The sequence below is a fragment of the Xiphias gladius genome, chromosome 18 (genome assembly GCF_016859285.1).
Source record: "Xiphias gladius isolate SHS-SW01 ecotype Sanya breed wild chromosome 18, ASM1685928v1, whole genome shotgun sequence".
Taxonomy (NCBI): Eukaryota; Metazoa; Chordata; class Actinopteri; order Istiophoriformes; family Xiphiidae; genus Xiphias; species Xiphias gladius.
This window is the reverse complement of record NC_053417.1, coordinates 13,524,023-13,535,692: the sequence shown is the minus strand read 5'-3', so window position 1 is coordinate 13,535,692 and position 11,670 is coordinate 13,524,023. Positions and strand designations below refer to the sequence as shown.

Here is an 11,670-nt window from a genome sequence, read left to right as displayed (position 1 = left end):
ATACTCAGATCCTGGCCCCTGGTATATCATTCATGACAGCGATGCAGCCCTGAGTGAAACAATTCAGCTCCGTATGAAATAATGCAAAGGGATTTTTGCAGATCAAGTTATCCCTGGGGGTTTGACGTCAGGCCAAACATGATCACTTCTTGGTAGAACAGTGAGTTTGTGTGCCTTAAAAGTCCTGCGGAATCAGTGGGCTTCATAACCCCCGCTGGGGGGAATCAGAAGGATATTTTCTCGGATTTCAGGTGTTGCAGTTACTTGTTAAATGTGAGAGCTCCCCCTACTGATGGGATCAGAGATCACAGTAGAAAATAGTATTAGATCAGCAGCTGTAATTGATCAGCCCACTGAATCAGTCCACCTGTGATCAGTGAAACAGGGAAAAAGGAAACTGAGAATAATCACTGACCCAACATGGCTGCGAAACACATTGAACACTACTACAAATGGCTGGTAATGCATGCAGTGTGTATGAGAGTGTTTGTATTTGTGCTTGTGGAGGTAGCTGGTAAAGTTGAGTGGTGGAGTTGGAGGGGCTGGGGGGTGGGGACGTAGGCAAGCAGGGAAGCTGAACTAAGGGCTGCCATGGAAACCATTGTATTTCCCTCCCCAGTGATTGGTGCTTCTGGTATGAGCAAGTATATGCTATTTCTGTCATTATCCAACACCTCAGACACGAGCACAGTCACAGGACACACACACACACACCCACACACACACACAGAACACACAGAACACACACAGTTGAAGAGCGGAGCATTAACAAATACAAACAAAGACCCTTCTATGTTCTGTCTTCAAAACGCCTCAATATCACTATCATCAAAACCTGGTCTATTAGACATAAAAACATTCAGGGCATTGTTATTATTTTGGGCTTCTGCGCCTTAACACAGTTTAATCTTAAAAAAAATTCAGTGAAAAAAGAATATCTGATTCTATCTTTTTCCTACAGATCATATGAGTGACCGCAGCCTCGCAGCAGCAGCACAGCCTGATCATCAAACTGTCCCTGGTACAAAATCCATGCAAATGTCACAAGTGTACAAGACGAAACAGGTTCATGCCTTTGTAAATATTAACAATACCACAGTAACTGGATCAATAATTGAGCATGTGTTCAATTTGTCCATTGATTTAACAGTGAAAAGAGGCAATGACTCATGAACTAATCAGGTTTTGTGGAGCAGCACTTCCACTGATGAATGAATTCCTCAGGAGATACACTGCATGAAAGAGAGATGTCACATACTGATGAGTGGGACAGTCCATTCATGCAAATTCAGAGGGAGTATTTTTAAGAGCACCCGTTGAGATGAGAAAACCTAAAAATAGAGCTCATACACTGTAAGTTGGATAACAAAGGGGATATACACAGTAAAATACAGTTATTAAATCAACTCATTTGGCACATTACTAAAAAGACTGATTCAGAGGCAGCAACAGTGGGCCAATGAGTTGAAACCCACAAGCTAATGTAATACAACTTAAAATGACAAAACCTTAAAAAAAACCTTTAAAAAAACAAAATCAATCTCTGTCACAATTTTCTCAAGATATTCATAAAGTCCTATTGTAGTAGTGTCTACAGCAAAAGCTCCAAAAACGACCTCACATCTCTCTTATTCTAATGGTCAGGGTGGGATCGATCCAAACATCATTTAAACTTAGATATTTTTGTCTGATATTACTTATGATGCCAAATAGGTTGTGTGTTGTAAAAAGAGTAGGCATAATGAGCCGTACAGCTTCAGCCTACTGTAGAAAACCTGGTCTGTAGAAAATCTTCTATCTTGTGTCATTGTGTTTTCTACAGTGCTGCTTTGTCGGAAGCAGTTGCACATTTTCTAGTTTTTTTTACGAAAATTGTTTGTGTGATTGTAGACTTAAAAATATGCGTGAAATTTAAAGATTTGCCATACGTACACATGAATTGATTGAGGTAGTATGCACCTTTTAACTGAAATGAATTGCAAATAGCTCTCAAGCTTGACTCTTTCAGTCCCGTTTGAAACTCTTAAAGCTTTATTAGTTTAGATTAGTTATTAGCTTAGATAAGGTGTTAGTGTGAAGTGTTCTTCTACTTTGATTAAACAACTGTAATGATTCCAATCCATTTTCTGCCGGTCAACTAATTGATTAATCGACTAATTGTTTCAGCTCTGCTCTTGTCACTGTTTTTATTCTTTTCTCCAGGCTGTTTGACTTTACATTTATTGTTTCTTGTGTACTGCTGATATGTTTTGTTCTCAGGGCTCTCAAAAAAAGACATAGTTATCTCAATAAGACTACCTAATTAATAATTAAATAATAACTAGCTGAATACTATTTTTTTTAAATATCCAAATGGAGTTAAGACATTGTAGAAATAAACATCTAAATTGCACAATCTGTCGGATCCTTCGTCTCATACATTCCAATGGTAAACAAACTCATTTTTCAGGGCAGGAAATAGTTCAGTAAGTGTGATATGTATGTTGTGTGGGCCAAGCTTTTGTAAATGTTAATCTCAGCTTGTTAACATTAACCACTGGGATTCATTTCCTCCCTGCGTATCAATAATCCAGCCTCGTGAGAGGGCTTTTGCCGGATTGTGCATCGAGGGAGATCTTGGCGAGCTAAGCTTAAGGAGACAGAAAAATAGAGAAATGCTGATCCTGAGGCTAGAGGTGATTTTCTTTCCTAATTGTTGGGTACTTCTGCGCCTGTTAGTGGGACAGGTGTGACCTGCGGTGAGATTAGTTGTAGGTTTGAAAAGAAGACCCATCCCTCCATGCGGATCCCAGAGGCTGCAAGGCACTAAGACCCAGTGGAGAGCAGGGGAGGCTGGGTGCTGCCTGTTCATCCACCGCCTGCCTGTCTGCTCTGCACGGCTCTGCAGTTGCCCTGGGCACGTGCCGGAGCCAGTACATGTGTGTATGAACGTGTGTGAGGTGGGAGGGTGTGTGAGTGAGTGTGTGAGTGTGAGTGTGTGTGTGTGTGTGTGTGTGTGTGTGTGTGTGTGTGTGTGTGTGTGTGTGTGTGTGTGTGTGTGTGTGTGTGTGCCCACCCTTTGTGTATCGCAGGCTGGTATACAGGACCCCTCTTCCTCTTTTTATTTTTTGTTCACTCTCACCCTTCTGCTCCTGCTCTGCCTTTCCCACCTGGATCGAAGACCTGGCTAGAAGAAGAGAGCTGAGAGCTGGGAGGTGTGTGTTGTCCGTTGAAGGGATGGGGAGGGGGGCGGTCAGCGTGATGACGAGATGAAAGGGGGCAGGTGAGAAGGAGACACAGGAGTGCCTCTCTCTTCTCTCCCCCCTCTCTCCTCTCTCCTCTCTCTCTCTCTCTCCCTCTGTGACGTGGTGTGTGTGTGTGTGTGTGTGTGGTGCGTCAGTGTGTATTTGCTGTGTGTGTGGGAGAGCGAGCGAAACAGGTCGGCTTTCCCTCAGCAGACTGTGAACCTGCACAGGAGGAAGCAGCCCTCTCCAGACTGAGGTATGTAATCGACTTATCATCACACACATCTCCACACATACCTGCCCTGTTAACGGAGTGTGTGGGGAGATGTGTGTGTTTTTTCTTTTTGGGGGGGAGTGGAAGTTAGGATGCTGGAAAGGTGGCACAAGGGTACAATCGGACTCAAGAGGCAGTGTCTTTTTCCAGCACATCCCACATCACATTATCTTTGTGTATCCATGTGTAAGGACAAAATTTCTGGAAACAGATGCCTCATTTCACGCATGTTAATTCAAACTCCTTCTTGTCACTTGCATGTTGGTGCTGTGGAGTGGAAGTGCCTTGTAATGAAAGGGACACTTGAACAACAGGCTAGTTTTTCTCCACGCAGTAAAAACCGTGTCATGTGCATATGATGGGGTCATATGGTTTCCAGTTAGCAGCTGGAGATTCTGCTGCAACCTTATAATCTAGCTTTGTGTGAATTCTTTGGCTGCTTCTGAGGCAGAGTTTGACGATAATGTACTACTTTCATTGATTATTTTACATTTCCTTTTCTTATTTAAATAGTTCTATTTGTGGGGTGTTGATTTGATAAAATTGACCATTATAAAACAGGCACCGGGCACCTTTTTGTAATTTGTATACTTTTGGGATTTTTGTGTGATAAAAGACCTTCCAAAGACTAAAACACTTCGCTTCGGCAGTCGTGGTGATAATGTTTTTCCTTTGCAGCACATTTTTTCAATTTTGGTGGTCCTTGGAGTTCCCAAGTGACCCTGGACACCAGAGAGCAATAAACCAATCCATGCTGAATTACAGTAAGAATCTCCAGAGGGCTGCTCCGCAGTTGTTGCTACATCATAGCTCAGACATCGTTTACAGATTATTTAATTGGGCTGAAGGTTACTTTGACCCTCTGACCTGTTCAGCAATGGCCACCTACTCACGCCTGCGTCTGTCAGGTGATTGACGTGCTTGATGTGTGTTCGTGGGCAGGAAAAGAATAGGCGCCTTGCAGGGATGAAGCCTGTCACACTTGTGAAATGGAAAACTTGCACATGCAGGTGTGCAGCATATGGAAATGTACCAAAGGCTGAGTGCTCGCTCCTTGGCTTTTACAGTGTGTGGGGTTGTGTCCAGGTGAGGTTATGACAGTAAACACAACGCAGGACCTCTTGACTACTCCTCTGGCCACACAAACACTCTGCCACCATTTATCTGAAATTTAGATCAGGATTTCATGGAGCTACATAGAAGAGTAGTGTCAAGAATCCATGTCTGCACATTCATTCAGTCTTTCAAAATGTGTTTTCTTATACATTAGAAGATCATAGGAAGGTCAATATTTTATATTTTTCATGTCATGATTATAATAACATGAAAAGTGTTTATTGATCTTGTCCTCCCATCACTTCAGACAGCAGGGAGCTCCGTAGTGCTGAGTTTCGCAGTTTGTTCACTCATCCAGTTTGTTTCTCGACTCTGTTAAGGGGGACATATGGTCGACTCTGTGCTTTTAGCTTATCCCTGGGGCACCAGCTGCCCTGAAAACACACATCTGAGGATGCAGATGTCAAATATATAGTATATTATGACCCTAGCTACATGTGAGTTTAGACTGCATCAAGTCTGACGGCTTTACAGCCATAGCACAAGAGTAACACGATTCAGCTTGTACATGTCAGATCAGGGCCACACAGAGGACTGCATTTGAAGCCTTCTCGGGGATTTTGATATAAGTGAGAAGTGCTGAATTGCTTTCAGTATTTGCATTAACATTAGAATAGACTGATGGTTTTCAGTGATTTCCTCTCCGACTTTTGCAGAAATGTATTTGTAGTCGGATGACCAATCTATGAAGCTGTCAAATTTCCATGCTACAATATTCTAGCCAATTTTTCAGCAAGGTCTTGATCATTTAATGTTCTTTAAAATATTACTTTTTTAAAATTACGTAATATCAAGTTTTTCATCATTTAGTGACCTATATATGTTATACGCATTTTAAACTAGTACTAGGAAACTAGTATTAGTATTATATTTCATTAAATACACTCAAACACATTATGAGTGTGTTGTGAAAACTAAAACAAAAGCTTTCCCTCAAGTCTCTAACAAGTCTGTTTTAAAATGTTCATCTTCACCAGTGCCTGCTTCTAAACAGGACTATCTCTCCTATATTTCAGATTTTTTTAACTGAAGGTCACATCGGAGAGAGAAAAAGAGACGCCTTCATTAAACGTCACTGCATCTTCACGGAATCGAGTGAAAGCTCCTGTGATTGTCTGCAGAGGTCTAGGCTAAAGTCTACTGGGGTCAGGGCCTGTACAGCTCCTGCTGCCATGACAGTCACCACCGCCTGGGCTTCTCAGTGACACCCTACGACAGGGGAGGATGGGTGATGGGCCCGTGAAATTCAGCGGACTCTCTCCTCCTTATGCCATCCTCTCATGGAGCATCCTGTCAAACCAAGCCCCTCCTGGAACACTTCTCTCTCTGGCCTCCCCACATTTCCAGCCTCACTATATCCGAATATCTCTAACGTGACCCGACCCATCGCGAGCATCCAAGGTGGGGTAGATCTGAACCAGTCCTTGGCACTGTGTGCTATGCTCATCATGGATGTGCTGGCAGTGGTGGGGAACTTGGCCGTGATGATTGTCATCACCAAAACGCCACAGCTGCACAAATTTGCCTTCGTGTTCCACCTCTGTCTGGTGGACCTGCTGGCCGCACTGGTGTTGATGCCTCTGGGGATGCTGTCAGACCGAATCTTGGTGGACGAGGGGCTGTGTCGTAGCTACCTCTGCTTGAGTGTGTGTCTGGTGAGTGCTGCCATCCTCACCATCTGTGCCATCAACGTGGAGCGTTATTACTACATCGTCCATCCCATGCGTCACGAGGTGAAGATGACGGTGGGGGTGGTGGTGATAGTAGTGGTAGGAATCTGGATTAAAGCCGTTGTCATGTCAGTGCTGCCTCTCCTTGGATGGCTGCTCCAGGGGAACCAGGGTCTGGGGACTCCTGTCCTCATTCCTGGTCAGAGACACTGCTCCCTCCACTGGACAGGAGGCAGGACCACACGCCTGCTTTTCATGGTCTTCTTTATATTTATTTATTTTCTGTGCCCCATGATGATCATTCTGGTGGTCTACTGCAACATGTTCAAGGTGGCACGAATAGCAGCCATGCAGCACGGCCCCCTTCCCACCTGGATGGACGTGCCGCGACAACGGTCCGAGTCCATCAGCAGCCACTCCACCATGGCGGCCAGCCTTGGAGGAACGGGTGCCCGCACCACCCCTCAGAGGACCTTCAGTGGCGGGAAGGCCGCTGTGGTCCTAGTGGCAGTGGGAGGCCAGTTCCTCTGCTGCTGGCTGCCATATTTCTCCTTCCATCTCTACTCGGCTGTGGTGTCTACCTCTCCCGTCTCGCTGGCCCAGCTGGAGGACATAGTAACGTGGATTGGCTATTTCTGCTTCACTTCCAACCCCTTCTTCTACGGCTTCCTGAATCGGCAGATTCGCGAGGAGCTGGGCCGCCACCTGGCTTGCCTCTTCAAGCATGCTGGGCCCAGTGAAGGGGAGCAGCTGCCCAGCCGCGAGGCCTCTATTGAGGAGAACTTTTTGCAGTTCCTACAGGGCACTGGATGCAATCTGGAGCCCTGCAACTCTCACAGCAGAGCCAGCCCAGAGGAGCCAGAGACTGAGGCCCTTCAGGAATCAGCTGTTCAGCAGAACACGGCAGCTGACTTCCATATCCCAGGGCAGATCCTTGAGGAGACCTCAGAGTTCATACAGCGGCAACAGCTGAACAATGAGCTACATGTATCAGAGAAGGAGAACTGCTGCAAAACTGTACCAGAGCTGTAGCTGCATCTCATGTACTGTCTCGTTTGCCATCCAATAATTCAAGAAATATACTTAGTTTTATCCATATTTTCTAAAATTTTTTTTGAATGAATACATCTTTGTTCATGCTACAACAGTGCTTTTAAGCTAAAAATCCAGTGAACTGCAAAACATTGTATCTTCTTTAAAGAATTTAATTTATAGCTTAATTTAAGGTGTAGGTTTTTGGAGAAGGACAGAGCAGAATATATTGTGTGCATCATCTCATTCATATCCCAAATGGTCATAAAGCTGGAGCATTACATGTTTTGAGAGCCATACAGTGTCAGGCTGTTTTCTTTGTAAGGTCAGCAGATGGACACTAAACCGTTGTTGTGTTAACCACTGTTCAGTGAAGTGACAAATATCTCGTAGACATAAAGAAGTGCTGAAACTCTGAGAGAGCAAAGCTTCAGTGGGAACACAGTTTTCACAGTTTATGTGAAACTATCAGAGCCATTAAAAGGAAATTTTAGCATGAGAGAGAAAAGTGTTGAAGCAAACGTTCAGTGAAATGTCCACTTTAGTTGTGATTTTCCTCCTCCATTGATTCACTCAATCACTTCTCATTAAAATTCGGGTTCTTCATCACACGCAAGGCAATAATGTACACTATACAATTTGTCATGACACATCATCGCCACTTCGTCAAACATACCGTAATACTTTCTGCATTTTCCTCCTGTGGATTCAGGTTTTTTTTTTATCTTCCATTCAACTAAAGTGCTAAGTTTGCCCTCATTTTCATGTTTTAATACTTAGGTAAGCCCCTTGACAATCACTTCATCTTGATACAACAGGTTCTCTTTGACCAAACAGATGTGTTATTACTGATTTAACCTACGATCTAATCATAAAAACCATCCTGCCGCCCCTCTACTTAGGCCCTAGTTCACCTCCAACTAAGTGTTATTTTATAGAACAATCTGCTGGAAGAAAGAACATAAGGAAATGAAGAGGCGGTATTAGTAAAGGATGTCATTATTGTAGCTATCGTTGCCAGTTTGTTTATGAGTTTGTTTGTTAATAAGGAAAAGATCTGTTTTCATCATTCATTCAATCCTAATACTACCAAGGATTTAATGCAAAAAATATTGTTGTTTTCCTCAGTATGAAGGAGTGAATTCAGAGCCATTAAAAAAAAAAAAGTCTCTCCATTTGAAATATTCATTGTGTTGAACAGGATCGTTTCACAGCTGGTGCTGCTGGTGGTATTTATAATAAACAGGCTGACACACCAGCGTATTTTTAACCATTTTCCAGGAACATTATTATCATGTTTATCTGTTCTTAGTCTTGTGATTATCACCTCCTCACCAAAATCCTCTCACATTGCTCGACTCGTGATTTCACCGCCTTCCACTCAAAGACAAACATTGTGAATGGTATAATTTGTATGACAGTGACAGCGTTAAGGATTAATCTTTGTAGAAACATCAGCTACAGCACACTAAAACTGTCAGTTTGTTGAAACAAGGCGATGTGGACAGTTTCGGACGTCGCGGCACAGTCCCCATTACACCGTGACGTCTGTGCTGTTTACAGGTAAACACAGGAGCAGTTGTGAGTGCTCTTGTGTTTGTGCTATAAACAAGCAGGCTTGTTGTGGCTACACAGCACACAGGTGTGACAATGCTTACACATGGCAAGATTTGCCTTTGGCCTCATTTAGCAACAAATGGAAGACACTGGTGATACTTTCTCAGATCTCAGGTGGAATACAGTTGCACAAGTCACACAAGCAGTGACAAATGTTCCAAAGAAAATTACAAGGCACAAATCTCTTACAAAACACTTTTTTTTTTTGTCTCTTTTTATAATCGCTTTTTCTTGCTGCCTTTGTCTATTTTGGACTGCCTCACACTGGACTGTTGGCATGATCACAAGACACTCGACAAAAGGCATAGAGGGATGGTTCATGTTTTGCTTGGAGTCAGAACAAAAAAAGGTCCCTTTGTCAGGGGGAGACATAACGTTCTTAATTTTCTTGTGATATGGCTTTGTTGCTGAATGCTTTTCAGATGGGGTCGTCATGTCATCATGTTTTAAAAATATTCTTTTGTGTGAAAAGATGGTGCAGTAATGTTAGGCCCAGATTTATTTAGACATAAAATTAAGTACAACAAGGAGCACAAGACAAAATCACTGCCATAATCCTCAGTGTTCTACAAGATGTATGTATTTATAATTTATTTTTAGTAGTAGTATTAAAACTACAAAATATAAAACCATGAGAATTATTAATATACAATTTTATGTAACAAAATAACATAAAACTGCCTTGATTTATTACACCAGCGTCCATGAACAAGGGTTTAATCTCTTTAGATAATCTGAGATATTCCTCACTGAGTATTATTGATCATCTCCTCTTTATGGTACAATGTTGTAATAAATTCAGTGATATTTCACACAGTCCGGGCTCATTGCAAAGCCCCTTATGCTAAGTGTACATCAGTCCACCATTCAATCAGCTGGATTTCTGTTACTGTAGCAGAAAAATTGCCCCGACCAATCTGATTACACGCTTTAAGCTGTATTTCTGCTACCATCTGTTGATTACGAGGACGGAGAAATAAGATGAAGGTGAATGGCAGACAATATTCCCAGCTTTAGGAATATTCATGGAAATACTGTTTTGTTTGCTGCAAATCATCAATACAGTCGATATGTTCATTTTCCTCTCTGTATCTCTTTTTGTACCAGAGCTGAAAAGACTGTTTGGATTCTTCATTATTAGGGTTTGTTTTTTCCCCTTTGTTTAGATTTCCCTGTGTATTAGTTACCCACCAGTTGACATGATTAAAAATGCTGCAAGAAGATTAACTTGAGTGTGTCGTGGTTGCTGTCTGTCAGAGTCACCAGACATTTTCAGATCAATAACCGCATCTAATACATGATCAATCCCGTCCGTCATCTCTTTTCTCTCGTGCCCTCTAGCTGCCTCCTCCTCTGTGTGTGTCCTTGCCTGTTTGTGTGTGTGTGTGTGTGTGTGTGTGTGTGTGTGTGTGTGTGTGTGTGTGTGTGTGTGTGTGTGTGTGTGGTGCAGGCAGGGGGTGCAGTGTCACGGAGGTGGAATGAAGCATTAAGAACAGGATGAAAGAGGACTGACATTTGGAGGAAGGCAGGATGCTGGAGCCTGTCAGCTGGCGGATGTTTTGAACAACACTGTAATACCAACTGTCAAAATAATAGTGTTTCGATAAGTGTATTGATGAGGTGAATCTAAGCTATTATCCCTTATTGATTTTTCAAATAGAAATCTTGAATTGAGTGGTGGAAAAAAATGAAATATGAATAAAGACAAACATTTGAGCCAAGAAAAAATGTAAATTTCTTCTATATTCAGTATTTCTAAAACATAATGCACATCTGAGGTGTTTTTGGAGGTAAAGTTTCAGTTTCGACATGTGATTGCATTTGTTTTTTCACCAGAACCATCCACCATCAACCCAGCATCACCCGAGGCTTGTCCTCTATTTTCCGATTATCCTAATTCTCTTACCCTTTCCTTTGCTGCTCCCCATCGGACAGAGTGACTCATAGCTCTCACGTTGAGCCGGGGAGAGCACCACCCGCAGCGCAGGGAAACGGTTCAAACAGACTGACCTTTGTGATAGGCTCCAACACGCCCAGGGGGAAAGCGCTCGAGGACAGATGCAACCACCGTGTCAGTGTAGAGGGTCACTGGGTGCAGAGGTCAAGTTTGGGTGTGCCTCGTTTCTCATCGACCAAACGCCTAAACAGAGAGCTGTGATCATCTCAGATGCCGCGTGCAGCTCCCGGAGCAGCGACAGAAGGGAGAGCACGGGTTTATGTGCGAGCAAGGAGGCTGTCTGCAGTGAACAGCCTCCATCACTGGATCAGATAAACTCAATATCATGAATCGCTCACTTACTACCAAATCCTGACTTCTCTGGGATCAGCCGTTGCCGTGGTAACTGGAGCTGATGACAGTGCTTGGCGGGAGGAACGGGAGAGTGGAGCTGTTTGGGAAAAGCAGCCAAGTTATAGATTACTGATAAATTCAAAGACATATAGTCAGTGGGCCTTCAGGGGGTTTGAGTAGCCTGTTCATTAGTTGGCCAGCCACTATTCGCAATGCAGTTTTTAAATAACCTTCCTGGTATTGGAGTCAACTTCTAAATGTCCACTTCAGATATTAGGATTTTATTCTTTTCTAACATACCTTTGCCTCGTATATAATATTATATTACCACTTTCAAACAAGGCACCCCTTATAGAGGATTTAGAAGTTGTGACTAATGACTTGAATAATACTGAATAAATAATTTACTAATGCTTTGTAGATAAGCTACAAGTCATTAATAAGAAC

The 11,670-nt window shown here is 42.9% G+C and overlaps 1 protein-coding gene across 7 annotated transcripts; it reads left to right on the top strand.

The window, feature by feature from the left end:
• The first annotated feature begins 356 nt into the window (after window positions 1-356).
• Window positions 357-8,731, top strand: gpr61 (G protein-coupled receptor 61). Of its 7 annotated transcripts, none has more exons than XM_040151855.1 (5): window positions 357-459; window positions 962-1,021; window positions 3,161-3,194; window positions 3,380-3,480; window positions 5,631-8,731. In XM_040151855.1, exon 5 carries the CDS (start codon window positions 5,895-5,897, stop codon window positions 7,314-7,316), a length of 1,422 nt encoding a protein of 473 aa, XP_040007789.1. In that variant the 5' UTR covers window positions 357-459; window positions 962-1,021; window positions 3,161-3,194; window positions 3,380-3,480; window positions 5,631-5,894; the 3' UTR covers window positions 7,317-8,731. The 7 variants fall into 7 exon arrangements, with proteins under 7 accessions (XP_040007789.1, XP_040007786.1, XP_040007785.1 ...); XM_040151852.1 differs by having other exon boundaries at window positions 962-1,065; XM_040151851.1 differs by lacking the exon at window positions 3,161-3,194 and adding an exon at window positions 2,574-2,675 and having other exon boundaries at window positions 962-1,065.
• The last annotated feature ends 2,939 nt before the right edge of the window (window positions 8,732-11,670 follow it).